The 16,152-nt window shown below is 48.8% G+C and overlaps 1 protein-coding gene across 9 annotated transcripts in view; it reads right to left on the minus strand.

Moving 5' to 3' along the window:
- Positions 1–16,152, minus strand: part of AGAP1 (ArfGAP with GTPase domain, ankyrin repeat and PH domain 1) — a 555,073-nt gene that overhangs the window by 68,179 nt on the left and 470,742 nt on the right. For 3 of the 9 annotated variants that reach the window (XM_060151780.1, XM_060151777.1, XM_060151776.1), the window contains one exon: positions 13,961–14,035. The exons of the other annotated variants lie outside the window; for them this stretch is intronic. In XM_060151780.1, coding sequence (XP_060007763.1) covers positions 13,961–14,035 — 75 coding nt within the window. The remainder of the gene's footprint in view (positions 1–13,960; positions 14,036–16,152) is intronic. 9 annotated transcript variants of the gene reach the window in all.

Below are 16,152 nucleotides of genomic sequence, written 5' to 3' on the forward strand. Positions count from 1 at the left end.
CCGGCAAAGAGGGAGGCCTGAGGACGTCTGTCCTTTTAGGGCAGAAGACCAGCTACAGCGGGGAAGGTTTTAGTCTGGAGGAGCGAGTGAAATTCCAGGCGATTTGAAGGGGCCACTGTGTCCCAGGAAGGGGGGTCCTTACGTTTAAATCCTGCTCCGCCACTTGGCATGCTGGAGTCTGGACAAGTTCTCAACCCGTGCTGGGTTCATTTCCTCACCCTTAAAATGGGAGGGGAAAGCTGCCTCCTTTGCTGTGTTTTCCACTGGCTAAATGACGTGCACTAGCTCAGGCCCACGCCCAACACCCTCCGTGAGCGCTGGTGTGCGTCCCCTGTTCTGATCTAACCTCCGGCCTCTGCCACGGAATGAAAGGCAGAGCAGGGGCCACGTGCAGACAGCGTAGCCAGCCACAGGTAACCGTGAAGGCGTGTGGAGCTGGACTTTCAGGCACCAGCATGTCTCACGTGATCGGTAGTTCCCCATCGCTTGCTGCTGAGCCAGCTACATCGCGAGCCCCTGGCGAGCACGTGTTCCTAATAGCGTGAATACCCTGCTGCCCGCCCAGCTGACCTCTGCGTTCGTCAATTACCCCTGCCACCCACACTCGGCTTGCTCGCATCTGCACAAACCTCCCCCTTCCACACTCTTGGGTCCTCTAGCCTGTGTCCCCAGCACTCCTCATGGCCCCTGACCTCTGCAAGGCTCCGTGCTGCCGGGTTGGCCCCGCCCCTTCTCAAGGCCCTGCCTCACTGGGAGACAAGGATGCTCCCTCAGTCTCCGAAGCAACTGCAGTCATCTCCAGACGCCCTCTCCTCCTCCCCTTTCGTCTCAGAAGAGAAGCAGCTCCCACTACTGTGGCTGAGAGCCCCTCCCACCTGACCCCACTGATCTGGGCAGGTGGGGACAGGATGCTTGTGTCTTTGTCGAGCACACCCAGGTCTGAGGAGCTGCTCCAACACCGACTGCCACAGACACAGGGCCTTGCCACCTTTTCATGAAATCTTTATGTACCCTGATAACAACAGTATCGTGTTCTCGGTGACATCAGCATCGCTGCTCTTTTAGAATTCAACCTGCTGGCGGGCTGGGCCTCAATCTGTGGAACCTGTTCTCAACAGCACGTGAAGGAAGGTCAGGGACTCTCCTATCAGCGCGCCCAGGCTCACGGGGGGTAACGTTTCTCCAACAAGAGGGTCCACGGCCCCCGTCAGCTTCTCAAAGCTCTGTGACTCTCCCTGTAGCTGTTAAAAGCTCCTGGGACAGGGGTGCATCATGGGGCTGTGGAAAAGCAGGCGTGGAGCGCAGGCCCACCCCGCGTAAGGGGCCAAGCAGGGCGTCACCTGGAGCGGACCCGGGACAGCTCAGGGAAGGGGCTGAACGAGATGGTCTCGGTCCCCGAAGGGGGAAAGGAGAAGGGCACCTGGGATGCAACCGACACACGGAGACAGGAAATCTCTCTTTCAAGGACCAGAGTGGAATAAGGATATTTTCATATAAAAAACTGAAAGAATCAAGAGCCCCTCCCTAGAGGAACTGGTAAAAGACACACTTCAGAAGATTCTACAAAGGTTTGAACCAGATGGGTTAGGGAGCAAATGGATAAATATGGAAATACACCTAAATAAAAATTATATCAAATACTACTTTTCTTATCACGTCTAATTTGGGGAAGGTGCAAAATACTAGAGAAATGAGAGTGGACATGGGGACCCTGGAGTTAAAATGCCCTAGGACTTTGCATTGTTCCACAGGGGAGTTAAGAACTAACTTTAGACTTTGGTAAACTAGGCACACATGAGAAAATACCAGGGTTAACCTCTATGAGAAAAGAAGTAGAATGTATAACTCCCTGACAAAGAAGAAGGAAAATTTAATTAAAAATATGATTAAAATCTTTTATCAAACTAGGAATAGAAGGGAATCCTCTTTCCGTGGAAAAGAGTACGTATCCAAACCCACAGAACCGTTATTCTTTTTTTTTTTTTTTTTTGCGGTACGCGGGCCTCTCACTGCTGTGGCCTCTCCCGTTGCGGAGCACAGGCTCCGGACGCGCAGGCTCAGCGGCCATGGCTCACGGGCCCAGCCGCTCCACGGCATGTGGGATCTTCCCGGACCGGGGCATGAACCCGTGTCCCCTGCATCGGCAGGCGGACCCTCAACCACTGCGCCACCAGGGAAGCCCAACCATTATTCTTAAGGATGAAATGTTAGAAGCAATCATTTCACACCAGGTCAAGGGCTCTCAAGGCCAAAATGTTCACGGTACCAGCCCCTGTTCAGCCCTGCTGGCCGGTGCAGTGAAACAAAACAGGGAAGTGACAGATCCGGAGACTGGAAAGATAAAAGACACCAAACTGTCATTCACAGATTACAAGATTGCTTACATAGGAAACCCCAAGGAATCTACAAATGTCAAGAAATAAGAGTGGCAGTTAGTAAATGGGCAAGATTTAAGACCAGTATAATGAAACGTTAATTGCATTTCTGTACATGAGGATCTAACAGAAATCACGTTTAAAATATAGGTTTATAAATTCATTTCTCTCCATCTGTGAGGTAGGGAAAGAGAGATGCAAAGAAATGTGAGTAAGGCAAATAATTCCCTAAAAGTAGCAACACAGAGGATGACTCGGAACCTGCAGTCTCTGGTAACAGGTGGTAAAGAGAAGACTCCACACTGCATTCGACGTGATAGATTAACCCAAGCTTGGGAGTGGCCAGAGAGGTTTCATGCTTGTCTCTGGAAGACGAAACCCTGGCTGATTCACTAACAATAACGAAACACCAGGAAGGCTCAAAAGATCAAAAAGATGCAGGACATCCCGTGCCCCCAGCCTGGTGGAGAGCAGCTCATGAGAAAAGGTTGGGATTGGAACGGTGAGCCCCGTGAACACAACTGGATGACCCTGGAAAGCACAGCCACGTTTCACATCCTGATTAAGAACCAATGGTGCAAGCGCTCCACACGTGCTTCATCTGAGACAGTTTCCTTTTGGAGGGGGTAGGCCAGTGGGGTGACTGTCAGTCTGGAAAGGCACACAATTATACGAACAATGAAGAGGGGAATCAGAACCTACGGTCCCAATACTTCGGTGACCAAGTCAGCTGCATCAATAAGCGGTGATGGCCGTGACCGTCTGTGTACGAGTTGTCTGCTTCTGAGGGCTTTGAAGCGTGCACATGTACTCAGGTACGTGTCAGGACTTGTGGTCAAGGCTCTTCACGCTGTAGCAGCTCACTATGCAGTGAAACACTGACCAAGCGTTCTTTTGCGAAATATTTATTGTTTTAACCGAAGGGCTTGGCCTAGCCCTGGAGAGGCAGGGGACACTCCTCTCCAGTCTTGTCCACACAGGGTCTGGCAACAGCTCTCAAACAGAAAGGCCTCTGATGGTGCCTCTGTTCCTGGGCTGGCCTCTCCCAGGTGCGCCACACTGAGGGGCTCCTTGCTGAACTGTGGATGCGAACATCAGGGCTACCTGGAGGACGGGGGCCCAGCTCACCATGGAGAAGGCAGGGAGGAGGGGATGGAACCGCCCCCTAACACCGTTTCAGTACAGAGGCAGCCCCACAGGGGTGCTACTCCAAGCCTTCCTTTGGATTTCAGGCCCCGGTGAAGATGTCTTTATAAGAAGCCGGTTAGCTAGGATTCCCCGTTTCCTGAGTAAGGGATTAAAATCTGGGCATGGAGTTTAGTTGTAATCACTCTATACCACCAGCATCAATGAAATCCAGCTGATGCTTAAGTTTTCGTGTGTTTCCCAGGGTACTGTCTGTACGTGGCTTTTTTTTTTTTTCTTTTGGAGGGAGGGTAATGTGTTAACACTTACAGATACAGTTAGAGTTTCAGAACTAAATTATACCTGCCTTATGACTTTCCTCTGCCTCCTAAGATCAAAAAAAAAAAAACAAAAAACCAAGGACTATAGAGAAGTTGCATTTTTAATCATGTTACATATGACCTCCATGAAGGACTACTTGTTTCTTTGTAATGAATCTACTGCCTGGAATAATAAATATAAAAAAGAATAATACCAAGTTCGTGTCAGGAAAAATGCTAAGGCCGTCACAGGCATCGTCTCATTCAGTCTGATTATTTTCCTCTCTCGAGGTGGCCAGCAGTGCTTTGTTTCTCAAAAATAAAACAGTAAAAAAAAAAAGTTCTCCTAGGGTGTCCAGCAGGAGATGGATGGGTCTCCCCACTTCCCAGTGACCTTTTCTGTTATTTTCCCTCACTCCTGATGTCAGAAGAGCAAGCTGCCAGGGTCTTTTAAAGGTAATTTCCCCAGAAACCCCTAACCAGCTTGTCGCTAGTGTCATATTTCTTTTTAACTGGTCACGTCTGGAGAATGCTAGGGGACATGATGCCATGGATGTGGCAGTCTAAGCTGGGGACATTCCAGCTTCCATCTTCCTGCGTATCTGGCTCTGTGGCCAGTGATTGGTCTGCACGGGAAGGAAGAACGGTCCCAGCTACACCAGGACAATCAGAGCATGGGAGGCTCTTGGCCACTGATCTGTCCTAGTGGGGGGCACGTCACCCAAATGTCCTACTCCAGGTTTTCTTATCTGAGCTGGGGTCGCAGAGCCTCCTTCCTCTTATCTTGGACTGAACAAGACACAGCTCACAAGTTATCCACGGGAAGGGAAGCCTCTGCTATCTAGGCCACTATCCGTGGACACGTGAGAACACTGCTGACCAGCAGAGAGAAGCAGGGATGGGATGGACCCGATACCTGCCAGGTTCCTGGGTCCCTGCAGCCAGCCCAGCTGCCTGTCCTACAGTTGGATTGGATAAATGAATCCATTCTCCCTCCTTTTTTTTTTTTTTTTTTTTTTACCTAAATCCCTTTATATTTCTGTCACTTCCAAATCCAGTTCTAACTAATCCAGTGGAGAAAAGATCTAGCCCTGATGGGAGCCTCCAAGCTGCTGCCTGGTCATCTTCTTGAATCAACACCTGGCAAATCTCTAGATTTAATCCTGGCTTATATTTCTGTATCATGGCACTGACCATGAACACTCATTAAGTAAACAGTACATCTGGGGACCTAAATATCACCCCTTCCTCTGTGTGGACAGAACAGTCACAACATAAGCTCCTCCTCACGTTCAAACAAGAATTTCTATCAGACGATACAGCCCTATTCAAACCACCAGTGGACCAGAAGGATCCCATCACATTCTGAAGTGACACTGTGATGCTATTTTAGTATCAGCAACTAGATAAAAAAATGATAAAAATAATAATTGGCAGTGGGGGGCCAATCAGTCAGAAAGACAGACGGAGCATTACTCTCCAATGTTACCCTCACTTAAAATGTGAAGAATGAGAGCTCAGAAGGTGAGGACGAACAGTGGCTACGTTTCAAGTGGTTTCGGTTCACTGACACAAACCGACTCTTTGTGACAAGTACAGCAGCTTATATGTAATTCATTCCGTAAAAATAGAATTCAGGCTGTAGAAACTCCTGATGACATCTATGTTACAGGAGGTTTCTTAGTTTTAGATACACAGGTGATCATCAACATTCAATCCCCCAGATTCCCCCCATCATAAAAAAATCAAAGCCTGCCACACCCAGAGCCCGAAAAGAAAAGAACCGTGTTGTTTCCCAGTGTGGCATTCCAGGGCTTAGTGGTTTAATAAAGTTCTGTGATTGGGCTCATAGGGATTTAAACAGTTTTCCGTGTTTAACGGTTAGCTGTGGAAAGGTCCACTATAATAGTATTTTAGCACCATGAACCTGTCGAAATCAACCTGCCCAATTATTCCAAACGACATTAATAACACCGGATATTACACTAATTGCGTCCAGTTTCTATGCAGACGAGGCCCCGTGGGGCTAATTTCGCCTCCTTAGGGGCAAGCAACTCAGCCACCAGACTGATTTCACAAGGAATCCCTCCTCATTACACAAGTCCGGGCTGTCAAACTTTTTTTTTTTTTAAAGGTTAATGGGCCAATCAGTCATCAATTATTTTTGCGGAATCCTAGCAGGCAAAGGGTTAAAGGGCTAAACACAGCTGTAACTCATTTACATTTGAGGTTGCTTTCAACAGCAGACATCTGACAAGGATGCCTTTTGGGGGAGCGGGTGGAAGGGTAGGAAGACGGACAGATGCATACCTCTGTCTTGAGGGGCAGGAGATCTGGGACCAGAACCATTGCGCTGTACTTCTGCAAAGGCCAAGGATCCGGACCCTTGTGCCCATTTGATGCACAACGGCTCAAAAATGCCTGCGAGATGCAGGTGTACTGTGTACGGGGAGGCTGAGATTTGTTTCTCTTCTGAATTTACAAGAACCCAAAGTGTCTGCAGAGGTCACTCATCCCACTTTCTTCGTTGGCGGGATGAGGAATCTGGGTCCGCGTTCCCGGGCTCCCCTGCAAACCTGGAACCCAGACCCGGATGCCTATTTCTGTCCACGAGGCTAAGTGTCCTTCCCGACACATTTAATGACAAACATGATGAAAACCTGTTATTTAAATGGTGCAGAGATGACAGTGTCCAGCACGGAGGGGCCATGTGCCCACTGGCAGAGGTGGCCAAAGGGTCCACCAAGCCCAGAGGCTTCTAGATGGTCACCATTTAAAAATGATCTGACCATCAAATAGCCAAGGCTCGCAGGGAAATCGCTGTCGTCTCCACCTGTGACTTCTGTTGCCGCAGAACTGGGACTTTTGTTTTAGGGTACAGCACAGCACCCTGATGATACAGCAACTCAGACCACCGGTCAAGGGGCTTTTCCTCCTTAACGAGTATTTGCAATGGGTTTCTCTCCGTTTCTGCCTGAATCTCCACATTCTCTTTTCTTCGTGTCCTTGGGGTCTTGGGCTCCCATTTTTGGGGTCCTCACTCCCGCTTTTGGGGCCTTTCCCACTCTGCCATCTACTAATTGGGGCTGAGCTGCCCACTTCACCCTGCTGGTCTCAGCTCTGTGGTCCAAGGAGGCGCCAGCAGGGACTGACTGGGATGACAAAGGCTGTCCCTCCCTTTCTTTTGCCAGGGAGGACCTTCATCACTGACCCCAAAGGGCCTGAGGGAGCCTCAGAATCCTTCCTAGCCCAGTTCTCCAGGTAGCCACTATCAATTCATCTAAGTTGGAAACCGAGATGGAATGTGTTTGCTATTCTGCCCCCTCCCCAGGTCCCCCACTATCTACATACACCCTTCGAGATTACGCCAGGCTTGGTCAAACACAGCCCCAGGCTTTTATGCTAATTCTGAAGAGTCCCACATTTTGTAAAATACTTCAATATTTCTGCTTTCAAAGCATATATTAAATAAGCATGTGGTTTAGATATTTTGCCCAATTATGATGAAAACGACACACGTTTAAGATTTCAGCCCCAAACCCACCACAATACTGAAAGTCAGATTTTATCCGTTTTCGATTTTTCCTCCCATTTTTGTAAGAAAAGATAAATGTGAAGGATTTGCTCCAGGACCGTGCAGAGCCAAGACCTATGGCAAAAAAGTAATAAGTTAAAAGAAATGCCCTCTTCCACTTGAGCTGTTCATTTTTAACAAAAAGAAAACGTTATTTTTTGGTCTTTATAAACACACACAGGTCATGGTTCTTGGGTAAATATTTTTGCAAGCTCTCAACTTGGTGAATATCTTTGTTTAGCCCAGAGTCCAACGGAGGTGTCGTACTGTGGTTTAATTTAGGACAAGAGTAGAATTAATTTTGTGAAGAAGCAAGACCCCAGAGGAGGTCACCGAGTTAGGACTGTTTACTGCTAAATGTTATCACAGGAAGATCCTCAGGAAACACAAAGGAAGTTCTGATTTTCCAAACACATTAGACACAGGCGGGAGGGCAGCCGGAGAGCCAGGCAGCACCAAAGCTGGTGCTTCCGGAACCATAGGGGGCCACGTGGTTCCCTGAAATTAAGGAGAGTGTCTAAAATAAAACTCCTGAAAAAAATAAATGATTGGATCCCAAACTGAAAACCTCTCAGGAGGCAGAAGGCGGATGTGTTAACATGTTTTCTGGCAACTGCTCAGGCCCAGGCACCCCGGGAAAGCTTGAGGCCCAAGCTTTCGGTTTAGAAAGAGCAAACCTGGAGGCCCCTGTTGTCATTTACCTGGTTGCTCTACATGCTTCCATTTGTTACTCATTCTAACTTACATTCAGCACTTTTCAGAGGTCCCCTGCTCTCCTAATCACAGGGACATGGGGCCCAGGGCCCTTCCTCTGCTCAGAGCCTGGGGTGGGGATGGGGAGACTTGGACTGGCAGGCTCCAGAACCTTCCACGCTGCCTCCGCCCCCAGCTCTTCTCTCCCGGTTGCGGCTCAGCGCGTGGATGCCTGTCAATCTCATCATTCTTTTAAAAGTTGAGGGCTGGAAATACCCGCAGTCTTGCATCTCTCCCCAGAAAGTCAGTCCTGGAGCTAGTGCTCAAAGGGTTTCTTTCCTAAATCTGAATTTATCTGCATGAGATCTTAACCTGTGCCATTCATGCTTGACGAGTGCTGGCTTTGGCCCATCTTGCCCTGCCTGCACGGACACATTCCACAGGCCTAAAACCTGTGTGCTCCACGCACTGTGTTCCTGGAGATGGTCTTCCATGACGTAAGCATTTGTGAGTTTCACAGCAACCACCGCGGTCACCCTCGCCGTGTGCCCAGCTCCCTGGTAAGGGCTTCGTCCGCCTCTCTCAATTTCTTCTTCAATTGTCATTCGAGGTAGGTTTTACGGTCTCTGTTTCGGAGAAAGAAAACTAAGCAGGGGAGGAGACACCCAGCAACCCCAGTAACTCACACAGCTCGGAAGTGGCAGAGCTGGGATCGGATACAGGCATACTGGACTCAAAAACCCAATTTCTACATCTGACGGTTCTTTGGAGGATGAGAGTAAATGCAACTGGGGAAGGGTAGTGAAAAAAGTCTGGGAAAAAAGAAGTTTGATTTTTAAATCCCATCTTATATTTTCAGGGGCAACGCTTCCTGCCGAATGTCTGCCCCTCACTACGTAAATGGCGCTCAAGCACCTGAATCCTCTTTGCCATAGAGACTCTCTGGCGCTCCTGACGCTAGCAGCAGCGGTAGTGGTGACCGTGGGCACCGTGTCACCTGCCTCTGGATAGATGACCTCACTGACTGTCCCCAGTTTACAGATGGGGAGACTGAGGTAGAGAGCGGGCACAGGAATGACCCCAAGGTTAGAGCTAAGAAGTGGGGACGTGAGAACCAGGCCAGTACCATCTGCTCAAGAGTCTGGGCTTGAAACCACTGTGCACACCGCCGCTCACGAACCCAAGGTCGCGCGGCTTCTGATCAGGAACCAGGGTTTGACTGCAAGTATGTGAATGACTTAGGGTGAAGAAGAGCCCAGCCCGAGCGTGGAAGGTGGCCTCAGACGGTGGCCCCGCACAGGCCTGCAGGTACACGGGGCTCGGGGAAAGCTGCTGGGGTCTGGGTGGGCACTGCATTCGGCCACGGCAGTCCTTCAGAAGGACAGCATGACTCGTCACACCAGCTCAGGCCTTTTTCCTCCACTGCGGTGACAGGCGTCTGCTGGGCGTCACGGTCCCGACGGGGACGTGTGCTCCACGTCCATTGCTGAGCCCTCATCCGGGCCTCAGCTGCAGCTCTGACCCGAACACCTAGCCCACATGCCACGGTCTCCACATGCCAGCGTGCCTTCCTGGGGCTCCTGACTGCCCCCTCTGTGCCTTGGTTTCTCCTTTTGTAAAGGATCAAGGACACGACCTCTCTTAGGGGTTACTGGGGAGCCACACGACAGGATGCCAGGAAGTCTGAGTACTCAGCCCTGCAGGCCGTCATGACTCCGAGACCCCTGAATCCAGCGTAGTCTCGCACTCCACTAAACCCGCAGGGCACCCAGGGCCTCGCTGCAACTCCTCCCTCACCCTGCCTGACCCGCCTGGGCTGACCGTCAGCCCGTCCCCTCCATCTGCCTGGGCCCAGCACTGGGTACCCACACTGTAGCAGGAACCCAAGACCTGGGCAGGCCCGTCACCGGCTCAGGAGGGACAGTGTGATCATCATCTGTAATTTAACTGGACTGGAATGAGGTGGACGTCTCAGATCTGTGACTGTGGACACCGGGGGGTGGCGAGAGCATCACGGAGCTAGGCCGGCCATGGGAAAGGCCCGTTCTCATTTGCTCATACAGAAGGGATGGTCTTGGCCATCTGGTGGAGGAAGGGGGCGCCAGTCCTGACCTGGGCCCGAGGGACGAACGATGCCCACCACACGTGTTCTCCAAAAGGAGGCTCGTGTTTCTCCACGGCGCGGCCTGTTTGGCAACACCGTGTCCGGCACCTCTGAGTTCATCCATCTGGGCCACCACGTTGTGGCAGGGGACCCCAACCAGGCTTCACAGGCCTGTCTCTGGGGCAAGTTCCAGATCCAGGGACACGGACTCTACGAGCAGGGCTGAGTCGGGACTCTGGGCTATACTGAACCCGGCTGGTACTTGCGTGGCGCGGCCTGTTGGATGCATACAACGTGGGTGGGCCTGACACCCCAGGAAACGCCCCTCATTCCCCAATACATCTCTTCTTTACCCATTTACGCTTCATCACGTGCCTTCTTCTGCAGGAGCAAGGAGAGCTGAAACACCCCGGAAGAGTCCGCTGTTGGCCCAACTCACAGTGGGTGATGGTCCGCCCTGTCCCCAGCAGCTCAGGGAAGGAGAGGCCTGAGGACACCCGCACAGAGTCTGTGTGATCCCTCCTGGGCGACACTGCTCACAGACCGCCAGCCGGCCGCCCTGCCACGTGTCCTTCTACACAACGTCCACCTTCTGCTCGGGTCTGAGTAAAATGTTTCCAATGGAGTCGAACATTCCCAAGTCCAGCCTCATCCACCCGATTTGATATACATTTTCCTCGTGGCTTAGGAGGCAGCTACGAATTGGAGAATCACAGCATAAATAAACTTTCCATCGCAGTCCGCAGGCTTCCGAGATGGAAAAGTTAAAGTTGCATTCTTGTGGAAGGAACTTAAATTTCACCAACCCTGGGAAAGAGCTGAATTGTTACAAAGTAACAAAGATTTTAAAATTAGGGCAATACAATACACACCAATGAGGTTTCCAGCTTGGTTTCAGAGCTAATTAGCCCAATGGACAAAAAAAAGGGGGAAGAGAAACATATTTTTGTTTGTTTTCTAATCCTGTCTATGTGCTTCCCTAATTAGTTCGGTTTAATTCGTTTTTATCACTCCTGACGTCCATCTTTGACCATTTCCATAAGCACCCAGGAGTGGGTCCTGGAGCTGAGAGATCTGGGCATATGTCCTGTCTCCAGAAGATGCCAGCTACTCGTCCTGCAGAATATCACTTGACTTGTCGAAACTCCAACTTCTCATCTGTAACGAAGTACCTACCTGCCAGTGAAGATTCGATGAGATAATGTAGCACAGAGGCCAGAACGATGAACGTAAGAATAAAAGGGCTTCGGAGAAAGACCATCAGGTTCATTTCTTGGTCCTACCTGTCTTTCACCAGCCTGAATCCTCGGGTGAGTCCCGTAACGTCTGGGCTGTTCTCTCTAGATCTGGACTGAGGGGCGTGGACATGCTTCTAGGACAGGGCCTGGCGCACAGCGGGCACTCTCCCCTCTCCCCCCTCAAGTCCTAACTTCCTCTATAAGAAACTCTGGTGTCAACAATATTTTGTGGGTACCTCTGAACAGATTACTCAAGTGGACCAGTTTAAAAACTAGTCCATTTGGGGATGGGTGTACTTAGTGGAACACTCAAGGTCTCAGGTTACGACAAAAGTTAGAACGTTCGGGATATGAATTTTCCGAAAGGATGATTTTATAGACAGAGAAGATGTGATGACATCATATAGCAAAAGACCGGAAATCAGAAAGGCATTCTGATAATTTATGTTATATAATTATATGAATTCAGCACTATTATACTGAAAGCTGTATGAAATGAGACTGGATGCAGACAGACATTAATCTTGAAAGAAACCTAAAGTAAATGAAGAATGGTCATGTTGCTTAACTGAAGATTCATAAATGTAATCGAATGCCGAAGAGAAATGAAAGAAAATGTGAAGGAGACTAGTCATTATTTACTCCGATATCTTCAGGACTGCCTTGCGTAGCGTTGGCCATTGACGAGGGACCCTGAGTGGGTAGTGTTAACCGTATTTACAGATTTCAGACAGCAGAGAGCATCATGGTCCCTCCCCACCCAGGAGGGCTGGGCAGGGCAGTGTTGCAGGTTACCTGGTTGGTCAAGGCTGAGAAGTTCCCACTTTTGCAAACTGTCACACCTGTCGTGAGACACCTCCCTGCCAGCGTCTCCAGGAAGATCCCCAACAGCAAGTCTCGGGGGGGCTGTCTGCCTGCCTCCTCCTGCCCCCCAGCTTTGTAAATAACCACAGGTAAAACCAGACCTCACAAATATTTTTTAAAGGCCAAGAGTCAATAAACACATTTGTTGTGATAAATACACACATATACAAAAGAAAAGCGTATCTGATACGGACACTGGGGAGAGAAATGATTATGCACTCTAAGTTGAAACACTAGCATTAAAAAATAGTGAATGAGAATACTTAATACCCTTTAAAAGACAACAAGACATAATACTGCATGTGACTGTTTCTAAAATTCGGTTCTTTTCCTCTCTCATTTTGTCTCTCTTAAACGAATGCTTTGAAAGAAGATACCGGGGGGTCAAGTTCCATTGGTACCTTAACAGACGACCGTTTCCCCTTGAGGAATGAAAAAACAAATTATGATTAAAAACAGGTCTTCAACAAGCCATCGTGAAAATGTAGTTTTGTTTTCCGGATTCATTTTTTTTTTTCTTCTGGCTGAGAGCAGGGCTTTCAGTGGCGAGACAGGAGTAATTGTGAAAGGAAGGAAAAAAGGATGGTGATATAAATCAGCAAAGGTTAATGATTGGGATGTGAAGAGGGGGACTTGTTTACAGAAATAGTGTGCAATTTAAAATTTACAAGAGATTTAATGCCACTGCTTGCCAATTGCTAAAATCAACAGCCCAGAAAACAGTGACATTAAGAAAAATATTACAGTTATAATCACCCCCAAATAAGTCAATTAGTGTTAGGGCACGAGCTTGCGATTACTTGACCCATTTGGCTTGCATTTAAGTGAAAAAAAATGTCCCCCTATTATCCCGAGATCACTGGATTGTGACCTATTTTGCATCACACGCATCGTACGCCAGCCTCCCTTACAAGGGCTCGGGCTGATGGGGGTGGTTTTCCTTTGCTTGGCATCAAAATAATTCTGACCCTTGACATTTGTAATCATAAAAAAAAAGGGCAATTTATAATTGTGTTGTTTCAAATGAAGGCTGGGGTGGGGGGAAATTCAATCTGCTATTATACAAAAGCAATGACGGCTGTCTTCGGTGAAAAAAGCAACGCAAGTCAATTTGTGAACTTTGGCACCAGACGACCTTTAGAAACACAACAATATACTGAATTTACAAGCAATAGCGGGCCATGCAAATGACCCGGGCCTGGCTGCCTCTGTATTAGAGCTGCAGAGAGCATTATGGAGAATGTTTCCACAAAACAAATTAAGACTGTTACTTAAATGTCACGGCACACTACTGTATTTGGCTACAGATCATTACACCTGATACTAACACTTTTAAAAACTGTAATAACTTGGGAAATATTACATTGAGTGCTCACATGTATAAAGGAAAAGAAAAAAGAGAAGAAAATAGGTTTGTGAAGTAATTTAAACATCACTACGACTGCAAGGGAAAGGTCAAAATTTAAGTAAGCTGAAAGGAACATGAATGGGAAAATAAAACACACAAACAAAAAGATGGAAAGACCACGGGAATGACTGTGCAAACACAATCAGGGTGCATGCGGCTTTGGGCGAATCGCACTTCCAGTTGTGCGCTGGAGAGGCAGGGAGGCAGGAAGGCTGGGAGGACGCGGCGTGGAGGGCGAGGGGGGGAGGGGCGGCGTTACCTTCGGTGTTGGTGCTGCTGTTGTGGATATTTCGCAGGCTACCAACACGGTTTAGTTTCCATGCTTTGCGTTTGGCTGCATCCCGAGAGCAGATAGGGGAGAGGGGGAACAAGAGAGAAAACAAAAAGGAAAAGAAACAGATGAAAAGGGGAGAAAAGAAATGTCCAAGTAGCACGTGACGTCACCTCCGGCCTCCCGGCCGGGCCTCACCACCCCAAAGCGCAGAGAAACTCAGGAAGGGCAGAGGAAGGCCAAAAAAGCATCCTTAGCTTTGCACAGAATCCAACAAACGCCCAGGCAAGGAAGCCCATGCACCCCTTTCGCCCTGCTGGGTTCCACACGCGGCTACTCAAGACAGTGCAAAGCTGGTCTTTTCCCTGGGGGCTGGTAGCATCTTTTGAAGGAGCTACGAGGCCGGTCGCCATAAGCCCTCTGATTTGGCAAAACGCTGGGAGCATGTCAAATCAGAAGGGACTCTAGTGATTAGCCGTTCCTGTGTATGCTACAGATGGTAGGTGTGCAACGCCCAGAGCTGTTAAAAAAAGTACTTTCTCCCCAGATGTATTTTGATCTGGACAGGAACCTACACTAGCAAAACTCAACTACCATCTTGCTGTGGTTGAAGGGTGGTCCATTCTCCTTCCTATGGGGAGGAGGCTGGAGGCTCTGAATGGAGGAACCCACAGAGCACGTGCCTCCTTAAGCTCTCAGCTCACTGAAGAAAGCGTCCGAGAGAAAAAGACAAATACCAAGTTACCCACAGAGCAGCCCTGGGTTCAGAAGTGAAGTGCGGGACAAGTTTAACACAGGCATGACATGCCCACGGCTGACATGGCGTGCTGTGACTAACAGGGGTGAGATGCCCCCCTCCCACCTCCGCGGACCCTCTTCTCCACAGACACCGCCTCACCTCCTCCGCCCTCCCAACCCCCCACTCGGGAATGCAGACACCTGTGGCCAAGAGGCTGCCTCCTGCCAGCCCTTCAGAGGAGACACGTAAAAAGCAAAGAGTTAAACAGGGTTTTGAGGAGCAAGTCTTCAGGCTAATGTGACTAAAGGTCCAAGCACTGGACGGACAGCGTGGTCGGTGACGGCCACAGTCACGCACGCTCCTGAAGAAGGGGCATAATCGGACCATCTGTCTCTTCTGACTTCCACAGCCGGGAAGAGAAACTCGTCAAACCTTGCACGCGGCTTTCATTGGATAACCACTTGTTTAATGCAGGTAAGAAGCGCTCACCTGGCGAGGCAGGTGTGTGCATTTCCGCAGGTGTGTCTGAAGCTCACCGCAGAAAGCTAGGCTAACCCACTCGGTCACAGGCTGACCAAAAAGCGAGGCATGCACTGACCAGTGGCCAGCTCTCTCACCCCAAAGCATTCCTGGCTTAGGACAGATTGGCTGTTCTTGCCTTTGGTAGCATTAAGGCCAAAAGACTCAACCTCAACTAGTACGGTGGAGGCTTCAGGTCTTCCCAGAACCCCAGACCCCCGGTCTTCACAAGGGGTTCTGCTGCTGGAGCGAATCTCAAGCACTTTGGTGCACATTGGATTGCTCTGGGGTGACAATATAAGATACACGCGAGAAACAGGAACACGGAAGGGAACCAACGCAATTCCGAAACGGTACTGTATAATCAGGAGGCAAATTTTATGTTAATGAGAGTACAAACTAGCTGTGAGTTAGCTGTCACCTGATTCGAAATGAGAAAAAGTGAAGCTATAACTAAACAACTAACAATGACCTTGTGGCTTGAAAACCCAAATAATTTAATAAAAAATGTCTTGGGAATTTGGGGTTAGCAGATGCAAACTATTATATATAGCATAGATAAACAACAAGGTCCTACTGTATAGCACAGGGAACTATATTCAATAACCTGTGATAAACCATAATGGAAAAGAATATGAAGAAGAATGTATATATATGTGTAACTGAATCACTTTGCTGTACAGCAGAAATTAACGCAACATTGTAAGTCAACTATATTTCAATAAAATAAATTTAAAAAAACAAAAAAAGAAATGTCATCTCTAACCTAGTAAGGTTGGTGACTGAGACCCTTCTATAGTATATGCGTCTAAATTTAGTTTTCCATCAGTGGAGAAGTTTCCCTTATCTCTACATCCTTAAGGTATCTTATCTATAAGGTTACCTGTCCCAGGTAACACCACACATGGCAACGGGAGTCTCA

The sequence above is a fragment of the Lagenorhynchus albirostris genome, chromosome 6 (genome assembly GCF_949774975.1).
Source record: "Lagenorhynchus albirostris chromosome 6, mLagAlb1.1, whole genome shotgun sequence".
NCBI classification, from domain to species: Eukaryota; Metazoa; Chordata; class Mammalia; order Artiodactyla; family Delphinidae; genus Lagenorhynchus; species Lagenorhynchus albirostris.